Raw genomic sequence first — 12,861 nt, 5'->3', positions numbered from 1 at the left:
ATGAAACTGGGCACATAGCAAGCCATCCAGGTACAATTAAAACAGTAGCTTTCGAACTTTTTCTTCCCAGTCACATAGCACCTTAAGCAATCCCTTATTGATCACATAGCACTTATGGCACTGTTATCGCTGCTCCCATCAGGAAGACTCACACCACAAGGTTCAGGAATACCTGCTACCCCTCCACCATCAGGGACTTATTTAGGACTCTGATTTTTACACTTTATTGATTTTTTTTTCCTCTCTATATATTGCAGTCAGTTTGTTGACTTGTGTAGGTTGAGTACAGTGTTTTTTTTTGCACTACCAGTAAGTGGTAATTTTGCCTCACCCGCAGGAAGAAGAATATCAGCTGCAAGAAAAGTGCAGAGAACAAAACAAAGGACTCTACATCACCTTTGTTGACCTCACCAAAGCCTTTGACACCATGAGCAGGAAAGAGTTTTGGCAAATACTAGAGTGCCTCGGATGCCCCCCCCCCCCCCCCCCCCAAGTTCCTCAACATGGTTATCCAACTGCACGAAAACCAACAAGGTCGGGTCAGATACAGCAATGAACCCTTCTCCATTAACAATGGCGTGAAGCAAGGCTGCGTCCTCGCACCAACCTTCTTTTCAATCTTCAGCATGATGCTGAAACAAACCATGAAAGACCTCAACAATGAAGACGCTGTTTACATCCGGTACTGCACGGATGGCAGTCTCTTCAATCTGAGGCGCCTGAAAGCTCACACCAAGACACAAGAGCAACTTGTCCGTGAACTACTCTTTGCAGACGATGCCGCTTTAATTGCCCATTCAGAGCAAGCTCTCCAGCGTATGACATCCTGTTTTGCGGAAACTGCCAAAATGTTTGGCCTAGAAGTCAGCCTGAAGAAAACCGAGGTCCTCCATCAGCCAGCTCCCCACCATGACTACCAGTCCCCCACCATGACTACCAGCCCCCCCACATCTCCATCGGGCATACAGAACTCAAAACGGTCAACCAGTTTACCTACCTCGGCTGCACCATTTCATCTGATGCAAGGATCAACAATGAGATAGACAACAGACTCGCCAAGGCAAATAGCGCCTTTGGAAGACTACACAAAAGAGTCTGGAAAAACAACCACCTGAAGAAACACACAAAGATCAGCGTGTACAGAGCCATTGTCATACCCACGCTCCTGTTCGGCTCTGAATCATGGGTCCTCTACCGGCATCACCTACGGCTCCTAGAACATTTCCATCAGCGCTGTTCCGCTCCATCCTCAACATTCATTGGAGTGACTTCATCACCAACATCGAAGTACTTGAGCTGGCAGAGTCCGCAAGCATCGAATCCACGCTGCTGAAGACCCAACTGCGCTGGGTGGGTCACGTCTCCAGAATGGAGGACCATCGCCTTCCCAAGATCGTGTTATATGGCGAGCTCTCCACTGGCCACCAAGACAGAGGTGCACCAAAGAAGAGGTACAAGGACTGCTTAAAGAAATCTCTTGGTGCCTGCCACACTGACCACCACCAGTGGGCTGATATCGCCTCCAACTGTGCATCTTGGCACATCACAGTTTGGCGGGCAGCAACCTCCTTTGAAGAAGACCACAGAGCCCACCTCACTGACAAAAGACAAAGGAGAAAAACCCAACACCCAACCCCAACCCACCATTTCCCTTGCAACCGCTGCAACCCTGCCTGCCCGTCCCGCATCGGACTTGTCAGCCACCAATGAGCCTGCAGCAGACGTGGACTTACCCCTCCATAAATCTTCGTCCGCAAAGCCAAAGAAGAATACAAATTAGTGGTGAATCACAGGTTGATTTGACCTTGTGTATTTATGGTCAGTGATCAAAGTTGCACAGGTTTTGCCACTTTAGGGTATGCAGCCATAACCATTTTTACTCCTTGAAGGAGAAAAAATCTTACAGAATTGATAGATTACCTTACAAAGTTATTCAAGTTATTGAGGAGAGGAATAGCTGCTGTGGCCAACCTGCCCATATTGATTTTCCAGTACCAATATCCACTAATCCTATTAACCAGCATCTACAGCACATATAGTATTGATACAAAAATAATGTCGGTAAGATGCTTAAATACAAGTTACAGGCATGAATTCATAATAATTCCCATGCTATTGTCAAACAATAGTTAACATATACAAATTCATGAAAGATGGAGTGTCCAAAGAATCTTATCTCTCTCTCTAACTGCTGATGTGCTTTTGTAGGATTTTCTTCTTCTGTTTTTGCTGTTATTTCTGTTGAGTTCTTCCAGCAATTCAAATTTAAATTCTTTGCTCAAACTAAAATTTTGTCGCTTGCACATGTTAGATATCCCTCCATTGCAAAAGTTCAAAGGTTCCTTTTATTGTCATGTAATAATACATTAAAAATTTAATATACACGATATACTTCAACTTTTTTTGGCCATGACGCAAACAAAAGCTGCTTTAAAACTGTGTTTAAAGCCAGTTGCGTCAGATTAGAGCATTCACACTGAATCAAGTAAAAATGGCTCAGTGTGACATTTCCAGCATCCTGAGTCAAAAGGTGGGACCTGCAGCAACAGTGTGACATCCTGTATGATGAGTGACATCCTGGCCAGGCAGTGAAAGCTTTCAATAAACAATATGGCGCGCAATTTTGAGGTGAATATGCTATAGCCATGTACACTTACAGCAATCTTTGAAAGCAAATTTGGTGCATGTCATTGATGCTGCACTATCAGACCCATATGAACATATGCTTGTGATCAGAAAAACGTTTGAAGAGAGATTGAAGAGAAGCAGAGAGCTACATGAGGGAGAAAGACACACAGACCTGAGAAGCAGTAGTCAGAGATGTTTGGCTGTTTTAAGTTTTAATGTGCTGCAATCTGAAGGAAAGAATGTGGATGAGAGAGAGAGAGACTAAATGGGTCTGAGCTCTGGTCTAATGTTCCTGACAATTCTGATGAAGATGAGTAGCTGAGTCACTTTCAAATGTTTCGGGACACTTTTGTCTTTGTATTGGAACTCCTGGAGCTGGAATTGAGGTGCAAGATAACAAGATTGCAACGGCTTCTGAAACCTCGGCTCACTCGCAGTTGCTCTGTAGTGGTATGCCACCCCATATGAATATTTATTAGTCCCATTTTTGGTGTAAGTGTCGCAACATTGCTCGTGTTGTTGTGCCAAGTTAGTGGAACGTTGAAGTGGACCCTTTTTGTTGACCTGCCGAAAGGTGCACATCTTCAGGAGACAATGGATATTTTCAGAATGGGGGTACCCAATGTGTGTTGGTGCCATCGAACACATCCATATTCCCATCATTGCCCCACATGACAACATAGCAGCCTACGACAATTGGAAACTGGCATTCCATTGATCTTCAAGTGTTGTTGACCACAACTGCTGGTAAGGAACACGGCCTGAATTACAATTATTTATCTTCAACAATCAATGTGCCTCACTCTGTTCCTTTTTTTTGTTATATTTTAAAAGATGTGTATGTGGGTTTGCCTGGTCACACACGAGTTTTAACCAACTCACCCATCTACAGAAAGGCTGAGGATCAGGATGGATATCTCTTCCCACGTGAAATAAATGTAATGCCCTATTGTACAGAGCTGTATATCTAGGTCAAGCAAGTAATCATTTTATTTCTCATATGCAATCAAAGTGAAATTAATATTGTTATAAACTGAGGGCATGAATGACTGAGAGTCTGGTTCCATCCTTGTACTGTGCAACAGTCATGAGAAAGCATTGGTAAACTGACTGTGCTGCGAGTATGCATAAGGTTCTTTAATATCTGTATTTCTCTCCCCACAGAAATCAGAAACTGTAAATGGAGCAGAAATCCTGTGTATCTAATCAGCGACCCTGTTTATCCTCTCAGGAATTAGCTAACGAAGGGGTTTACTGACGAACAAGCACTCAATCAACGGCAGTGAAGATTCAACTACCGTTTGAATTCGGCAAAACTGGTAGTTTGAGAATTCTTTCAAATGTCTCAAAAGTTGTTTGGAGGTGCCTGGCCAAACAACTTGATCTTTGTTACAATTTAGTGTCAGACGTTGTTACCTGTTGTGACCTACGCAATATATATGAAATTAACAAGGAGCACCTAATGCCCAAGTGGATCAAATGAGCTACCTGATCTCCCTGATCCTGATCGAGTTGCTTATCAGAATTCAAAAGCTGAAAGTCACCAGGCTATCAGTGAAGCAATTAGGTCAATTCTGTAAACACTTTATGTCAAGAAATAACGCATTTTCATAAAAGTTTATTGCACATGTAAGGAAAAGGTAGTGCAAATAAAAAAAATTAAATAACATTTAACAGTTAAAATGGCGAATTCTGTACAACGGTAAACCTGAACAAACATCAATAAATAAATTTTAATGATGTCAACTGTTAAATCATTCCAACAGCTGGAGGTACTGGGAGGAGGAAGAGGAATTAAATGAATTGTATCCCTCATCCATGTGGTGGAGGCTTTCGGCGTGACCAGGTGGCACTACATATTGCCGTGGGGTTGCAGGATCTAGGTGATGTCCTGGTGAACATAGGAGCGGGAGCATGGTTATGTGGTGCAGATGCTATGTGTCCAACATGTTCCTGCATAAGAGCAGTCTGAGCATGCAGCTCCTGCTGCATGTTGTCCACATTTTTGACAAAGGCATCTTGCGTCTATCATCCTTTCCTGTGCCAATCTCTCCACTTCCAACTGGTCACGCCTCATCTGAGCCTCATGGTCCACCTGCCTTCCCTGTTTAAGGAGAACCATCTCTTGGCCATCCCGGGAAATGTCCTGCAGCATTTCCTTATGACTATATACATTCTCCCCCTATTCTGTTGCTTCATCTGCGGCTGACTTTCTGAGGATAAATGAGACACAGGAAGTTAGCTAGATGACTCTTAATGGCTCAGGCACGCGCAGAAAGACCGGAGAAAAATGGGATTCACAAGAAAAACTTATTACTTGGCTGATCAAATGGCATGGACTCAACATTTTCATTGGCGACTTCAGCTTCACTCGCGTCCCAGCTGCAGGAGGGCTGAGCTTCTGCTGGGGCAGTCTCCAAAGGGGTGACAAGGCCTAGGCCCCAAATTGAGCAACACTGCTCATAATACAGCCAATCTAACTGCCCTTTGCTGCTCCTTGAATTGAGGTCGTTGACTGCATGGAATTTTCATTTGAGGGACTTTAGCTTATTGATTATCCGGACCTCGTCCGTTGATTACCCACGCTCCTTCAATAGCTGTGCCATCCACTCATACAATGGCCCATTCTTAACTATCCCTGATAGATGTTTTTCTATCTCTTCTTCCCCTCTGAGGGAAAGGAGCTCCCTCACCTCCTTATCACCCCAATTTGAATCTGAATTCAAATTTGAAATGTCCACAAACCTTCCATATGCAGATCCTGTACAAACTTTCCCTATTTCTGCTGCAGATCCTATTGAAACTACCACGGGAAAGTTGCATGCATTGAACGTCATCAATGTGTCACCATCTTGGACCCGGGTAAGACAGATAGGCTATTTACATTAGAGCTGATGCAAAACGCTGTCTCCTTTAACAGGCCATTTAAAGACAATGGAAGTGTCGTCAGTATGACTGGGCAGTTGGACCCTGCGGGAGAGCATTCTGGTGGTTCTGGCTCTGATACTTCTGCATCTCTTTCCCTGAAGGGAGTAGCTGGATATATACTGTGTGTGGGGTGGTATAATTTTGTGATCTCTCTTTAAACAACTATTCCGGTAAATCACATTGATGTGGGGGGTGGTCACTACAGTGATCCTCTCTGCTGCGCTCATGGTCCTGTGGATTGACCTCCGACCTGATGTTCTACAACAACCATACCACACTGTAATGCAGCTGACCAGAATGCTCTCTATAGAATTCTCGTATAAAGTTGACAGAATGATGGCCAGTAGCCTTGCATACTTTAGTCTTCTCAGGAAGTACAGTTACTCTTGTGGCTTCCTGACGAGGAGATGCTTTGTGTCCATGATAGGTCACTTCTTATGTAAACTCAGGAACTTTCTGCTCTCCACTACCAAGTTACTGATGTGTAGTGGAGGGTGGTTGTCTCTGGTCCTCCTGAAGTCCACAATCAACTTCATGTTTACCACGTTGAGACTGAGGTTATTAATCTCACACCATTTCTCGAGATTTTTCACCTCTTCTCTGTAAGCGACTAGATCATCTGTAGGGTCGTCTCCTGTGGGGCAGGGTGTTCTCCCACAGCTCCCCGGAGTCTCCAACCCTCTTTTCCTTCATGTGTCAATATTGCCATTGCAATAAAACAGCAACATATTACATGAAATTGCTTTTGCCTGCCATAAGGCAGACAGATTCTCCATCGGCAGAAATTGCCTGAAGCGTCTCTTTCAGACAAAGAGAACTAAAAGAGAGCCACCGAGTGACTCCAGCACTTCCGCAGCCACCTAGGGTCTAGTCCAAACCACTGGCAACCCGAGCTCCAGATCCGAAACTCCGGCACCGTCAGGAACCCCGTCGCATCCCGGTTCTGATATCTGCTGCTCCTTGAGCCAGTCTTCAGCACTCCGGCGCGAGTCTCCCGACGGGAGACTCCATCCAGCAGCCCACAGCCTCCATGGGTTCCTCGTCTCGAGTCGTCAGCCACCCACCGCCTGCATTGGTCTTTCGACCCCTCACTGGTCCTAAACCGTGGACACCGTCCTGTGGGTTGCCTCCTCTGCTTCTGAGACAGGGTGAGGGTGAGGGTATGGCCTCCCCGCTTTCTGGTGCCCTGCTCCAGTCCTCCGTTCCCCTGGAGTCTGCCGTCGCTTCCTTTAACGGGTCTTTCAAAGCCAATGCGGAGGCGACCGACAATGACGGGCGGTTGGACCCCGCGGGGGCGCTGTCTGTCCGCTCCCCCTCCCCCCGTCAACAGATGGCGATGATGCAGGCTACTCAAACAGGCGCGTAGTGACTTCTGACCAGAGGGAAACACTTGGGTCGGTCGGCGCTGCGATTACAGTAAATACGCCGAGATACTGGCGACTCTCCGCAGGCATCGCAGCGTCCGCCGGAAGTGAAGGCGTTTCGGGCATGCGCCCTTCTTCAAGAACGTCTCACCCTGGAGGGTGGGTCGCGGGCATGGACGCCGAGCACCGATTGGATAATGTTGCTGTCACTCGCGGCAGGGTCATAGACGTTTAACGTCATGACGTCATAGGGTTGAGGCGGGTGGTTCTGCATGAGGAAGGACGGAGCGAGCGGCGAGGTGATTTGCTGGAGCAGGTATTGGGCCGCATTTGGGGTCGGGGCCGAAATTACAGTGAAGTGGCCGGGGGAGGGGCCCTGCCCCATCAGCAGGGGACGTCTCCGGGGAGGAGCACTGCCCCACTCCCAGGGACTGTCTTCTGTAGAAGATGGGAGATTTCCCCATCGGCGGGGCTGTCACCATGAAGGGGGGAAGGAGGAAGAATGCCTCATCGACAGGGGCCGTCTCCAGGGAGGGGAGGGGAGGGGAGGGGGAAGGGGAAGGGGTGGAACACTGCCCCACCACCAGGGACTGTCGTCAGTGGAGGGAGGGAGATGGCTCCATCGACAGGAGCTACACCATGAAGGGGGAGGGAGGGTGTCTCACTGAAAGGGAACGTCTCCAGGGGGAGGGAGGGAGGGACTCTGCATCATCCCCAGGGAGAGGAAGGAGAGAGAGAAGGGGGGGGGGATGTGGAACATTGCCCCTCTGTCAGAGACTGCCTCCAGTCTCCTATTGACAGGGGCTGTCACCGTGGATAGGGAGGGACGTTGCCCCTTCGACAGGACATGTCTCCAGGGAAGTGGGGAGGGGGTGAAACACATTGCGCTGCCAACCAGGGACTGTCTCCAGTGGAGGGAGGGAGATTTCCCATCCACAGGGACTGTCACCAGGGAAGGGGGGCACTCTGCCCCACCATCAAGCACTGTCTCCAGTGCAGGGAGGGACACTGTCCCATTGACAGGAGTCATCTTTAGGGAAGGGAAGGACGTTCTGTCCCACACCCAGGGATTGTCTCCAAGGAAGGAAAGAGACTAGGCTACAATATGAGAGACTGCCTCCAAATGAGACTCTACCACACCATCAGGGACTGTCTGCAGGGAAGAGAAGAAGAGTCTCTACCACACTGTCAGGGACTGAGGAGAAAGGGAGAGACACTGCATCACACTGTTGGGGTCTATCTCCAAGAAAGATCGAGAGATTGAGCCCCACCATCTGGTACTACTGATGTGGCCTCCTCTGCACCAGTCAGACTGCGAGATCATTTCATTGAGCACCTTTGCTCTGTCTCTTGCAATAACAGGGACTACCCAGTGGTCAGCCACTTTAATTCCACATACCATTCCCACACTGTCCTCATTTGCTGCCATCTTGGGGAGCACCACCTTATATTCCATCTGGGTACTCTAACCAGCTGACATTAACATCAACTTCTCCAATTTCTGTAAAACCCTCTTCTAAGACTCCCTTTTTCCTCTATCCCTCTGTCTCCTTTCCTCTAGCTCCCCACCACCTTCCCTCTATCAGAAATTGACCCTCCTCCTATCACTACCTGTATCTACCTCTTGCTCACCTGTTCTTCTTGCTCTGTCTCTACCTCCCTTCTCTACTTCTTTTCTCCATCCCCAACTTTTTATTGACCTGTCCTTTGCTCATACCTTGATGAAGGGCTCAGGCTCGAAACATTGGTTACCCTTTACTTTCTTTAGATGCTGCGTGGCCTGCAGAGTTTCTGCAGGACTTTTGTGTGTTGAACTCTTTCACCACTCTCTATGGCAGTGAATTCCAGGTACGCACTACTCTCTGGATGAAAAAGGTTCCTCTCAATCTCGTACTCCTTTACCCTTTTAAAAATAATACTTTAAATTAAATTTGCACAGCTTGGTGTAAGAGATTGTTTTGGAGTGGTGATGAAATACTCAGAAGTGTCTCATGATTCCAATATTCAGTTTTTCCCATTTCCAGGTACAGGTATCCTTCGCACTCCGAAAGTAGAGCATTTCTATGAAACCTTTCATAAGCCGAAATGGCGTAAAGTGAAGAAACAATTACCATTAATTTACATGGGAAATATTTTTTAGTGTTCCCAGACCCACTGCCCTGCGCTCTCTCAACAGCCTGCTATCAGTCCATACACTGATTCCACTGCCCACTATCATTCCCCCCATTGATCCCACTGCCCCGCACTCTCCCGACTGTCCACTATCAGTCCCCACACTGATTCCACTGCTCTGTGCTCTCCCAACATCCCGCTATCCTTCCCCACACTGATCCCACTGCTTTGTGCTCTCCCAACAGCCAGCTATAGGTCCCTACGCTGACCCCACTGCCCTGCGCTCTCTGGACAGCCCACTGTATGCTATTTTCGTCTTTTTTTCGTAAAATGAAAATCCTCTGGATTTCTTTAGGTTAGCAAAAAAAAGGTACTAATGTGGGACTGTTATAAAATAGAAGTGGCATAAAGCAAAGTTTTGAAAAGCAGGGAATACCTGTATTTCAGATTTCATTCACCTCTTGATTCTATCTCACTCAAACATAACTTTTCACTAGTGTTTATCCACTCCCTCTTCTAGCCTCACTACTATTCAATCAATTGTCAGGAGTGCAATAAGGGATATTAACATCTAGTCTTACATAACATACCTCCTGGTCTCCACCCTGACAGACCTTTTCATTCTCTCTGCACGCTCTCCTTTCTCACCAACTTTAAATTTACTTCATTTCATCAAGATTTGGAAAATTAGAAACTTAATTGAATTTTAAAAGTTTTCTCTCTCTTGCCTCACTTGAATATACTCCAACATTTTATGTATTTCAGATTTCTAACGTGTAGTATTTTAATTGTTCATCGATTGAATTTTTCAGAAAAATTACCAGAGTTCCACCAATACAGAGAAAAAAAATTGTATGAGGTTTTGCTGCGTTATAAGATTTAGAGTAGAAACTCTGCAAGGATTGAAGCAAGCAAAAGTATGATACAGAATTAAGAAAAGGCTCAGAGAGAATGAGAATAACATAGGAGGAAGAAATGGCTGCAGAAACAGAAAGATCCACAGGGCAATCAGTGATAGACTTGTAAATTGAGAGGTATCTACATGTATTGTGACAGAAGAGTATTTAGAGGTGGCTTGGGAGGAATTGCTAGAGCAGGTTGCACACAAACATTTTTAAAGCACAGAATATTTGCAGGACTTTTGCAGAGTGCTTTTTGTAAGAGGCAATAAAGTATCGACATACAGCTTGCTTGGGAGAGCATGTGATTTTTGCAAGCAGAGGAGAACCGTTTTGGCTCTGAGAGGGACGGAGTGAAACAGAGAGGAGAGACACAGAAATCAGTTTCAGAGAGACAAGCTGGCAAACTTTGGAAGGCTTCCTGGTCAAAAGAGAAGACTGACGGTCTGAAAGGTGACCTGAAAGAAAGAGGATCATCTGGAGAACCCTGAAGGGGGAAAGTTTAGTCAGCAAGACTGATTGAGAAGGAATCAGTTGCGGATGTCCTGGAAGAGGAATCTCTCTCATGAAAACCAGCAAGAACCCTCCTGAGTGGTAACCATTTGCCTGTTAAACACCAAAGACTGCTGAACTTTGTTAATGCTAACTTCTGTGCACAGTACAAGGATTGCCTGCAACCAGTGAGATTGGACTGTGATCCAAAGAACTTTTCTAATCTTAAATATACATTACACACACCTGCGCTTGGTATTAGAGGGGGGATTAAGTAGGTTAAGTAAGTTGATAATAATAAGTTAAAGTTTAAATTTTTTTTCTTGTTCAAATATAATTATAAACTACTTTTGTTTAAGTAACCCTGTGTTGTGGTGCATATCTATTGCTACTGGTTTTTGGGGTCCTCTGGACTCCGTAACAGTATGCCATACCTAAGAAGAGGGAATCTAATTATTCTTATTTATAAGATTTCCTCTTCTTGGGTTTCTTTGGCTTGGCTTCGCGGACGAAGTTTTATGGAGGGGGTAAAAAGTCCACGTCAGCTGCAGGCTCGTTTGTGGCTGACAAGTCCGATGCGGGACAGGCAGACACGGTTGCAGCGGTTGCAGGGGAAAATTGGTTGGTTGGGGTTGGGTGTTGGGTTTTTCCTCCTTTGCCTTTTGTCAGTGAGGTGGGCTCTGTGGTCTTCTTGAGTTTACATATGTGCAGATTCCTCTGAATTTACAAGGGAGGTTCCAGGTTGTTGGAAAGCTTGTTATTCACTCTGTGAATTCACATTTGATCTGTATCACATCCTCACTTCAGGTTTATATTCATGAGGCTTCAGGCATAGGTCATGAAATCACAGACTGGTGTGTCACCTTGGGTTTTATGCTTGCTTGAGGTCAGGATTAGGCACATTTTACCTGTGGGCTGTGGCCTAGTTCTATAATTGTAGTGTTAGAAAAACTGCCTCTTACCTGAGATGAGATATGAAAGGAAATTGCACCATTACCTGAAATAATGCAGATGAAGTTTGCGTTTCCAGCTAAAGGGCCTGCTTCACAATTGTATTATTTAGACTCCAAGTCACTTAAATCCTGACTGGCAATTTCAGCTTGCACTATTTAAGCAATCAGCAGTACAGAACAGGATGTATATAGAGGCAGGTTCATTAAATCTATTTAAGAGGGAATTAGATCTATTTCTTCAGTATAAGGGTATTTAAAGTTACGGAGAGAAGGCGGGGACGGGGTACTGAACTTTAAGATCAGCCATGATCTCGTTGAATGGCGGAGCAGGCTCGAAGGGTCGAATGACCTACTCCTGCTCCTATCTTCTATGTTTCTATGTTTCAACTCCAGGAATATCATTTGGATTTCATTGATAATCCTTTAATCTCTTGGCTGTTGCTGCTGCCCTAATGTAGAAATGGTGTGGCTCAAATTATGTACTTCCTTTATTAATTGAGATGTCAGCACCTTGAAATTAAGATATGAATTCCATTAAAATAATTTTTGTCATATTTCAGAGATGTTTTAATGCATTAATGTTTTTGAAACAGCAACAATGCTGTAAAAGCATTGTGTGACCTTCCATCACGTCTCTTGGTCACTAACCGAGTTACATTAAATTTTTATTTTAGCTTTTGTGTCATAAATCTGAAAAATGAGGTCAACACATTGGGACTTCCCTTTGGAGCTTTGTTGCCGGCCCATGGCTTTTGTCGCCCTCACGGGCCTTGATGTGACATACAACGCAGTGCATCGAGCCATTTGGGATGCATTTTGTGCCAATAGACGGGCTGACAGAGTTCCCATATCGTTTAAGGTACTTCCTGGAGATCATGAATACCCAAAATGTAGACAAAAGGTAAGACTTTTTTTATTCGTGTGATTCATTTATACGTTGTAAGACATGTCTGTAGATGTTGTGATTGTAGTCAAAATGCTGGAGGAACTAAGCAGGTCTCTCAGTATCCATAGGTGGTAAAGATACATTTCAGGCCGGAGTTCTTCCTCAATGATAAAATTTAAATTGTAGGACAAAGTTAGATTTATCTTTTATGAATAAAAATGTGATGTGGCTTATCATTAAATCTCATCCTCTGGCATATTCTTCTCTGCAGATTTCTTCTATCCTCTTGCAACGTTCATTCCATTCAATTGCCAGGATGGGCTTTCATCACTGAGTGTTGTCTATCACTATTCCAATGGACCACACATCCATTGAAATATAAATTTATGTCTTTAATGGAGGAAAAAAGTGACCTTTTTTTCCTTGTTATTTTCCCTGTTATACCATGCATATACTTTAACTTGTGCAAGTGAATATTATCCAGCTCACTCATTGATGGTCATGCATTAGATTTGACCACAAGACCCACAGGCAGTGAGAATGCTGAACGAACAAAGGAACTGGTCACACCAACCATTGAGACTCTCATATTCATGAGA

General features: G+C 45.2%; 1 protein-coding gene and 2 long non-coding RNA genes across 7 annotated transcripts in view; 2 read left to right on the top strand and 1 right to left on the bottom strand.

Annotated features, from left to right (window-relative positions):
- The first annotated feature begins 480 nt into the window (after positions 1-480).
- On the top strand, positions 481-4,369 carry LOC138764480 (uncharacterized). The gene is made up of 2 exons (XR_011358169.1): positions 481-3,375; positions 3,793-4,369. It is a non-coding gene; the product is annotated as an uncharacterized lncRNA (long non-coding RNA).
- LOC138764476 (uncharacterized) lies at positions 4,232-7,096 on the bottom strand. The gene is made up of 2 exons (XR_011358167.1): positions 4,946-7,096; positions 4,232-4,841 (listed from the first exon to the last, which is right to left on the bottom strand). It is a non-coding gene; the product is annotated as an uncharacterized lncRNA (long non-coding RNA).
- The window catches only part of trappc11 (trafficking protein particle complex subunit 11), a 74,860-nt gene continuing 68,927 nt past the window's right edge, over positions 6,929-12,861 (top strand). The window contains exons 1-3 of one of the 5 annotated variants that reach the window (XM_069940393.1): positions 6,931-7,236; positions 8,689-8,768; positions 12,051-12,277. In XM_069940393.1, the coding sequence (XP_069796494.1) occupies positions 12,074-12,277 (204 nt within the window). In that variant the 5' untranslated portion in view covers positions 6,931-7,236; positions 8,689-8,768; positions 12,051-12,073. Of the gene's footprint in view, positions 7,237-8,688; positions 8,769-12,050; positions 12,278-12,861 lie in introns of all 5 variants that reach the window. The other 4 variants (XM_069940421.1, XM_069940402.1, XM_069940382.1 and 1 more) reach the window with 4 other exon arrangements.

This window comes from Narcine bancroftii, chromosome 1 (assembly GCF_036971445.1).
Source record: "Narcine bancroftii isolate sNarBan1 chromosome 1, sNarBan1.hap1, whole genome shotgun sequence".
Lineage (NCBI taxonomy): Eukaryota > Metazoa > Chordata > Chondrichthyes > Torpediniformes > Narcinidae > Narcine > Narcine bancroftii.
Note: the sequence above shows the minus strand (reverse complement) of the source record. Positions and strands in the feature narration are given on the sequence as shown.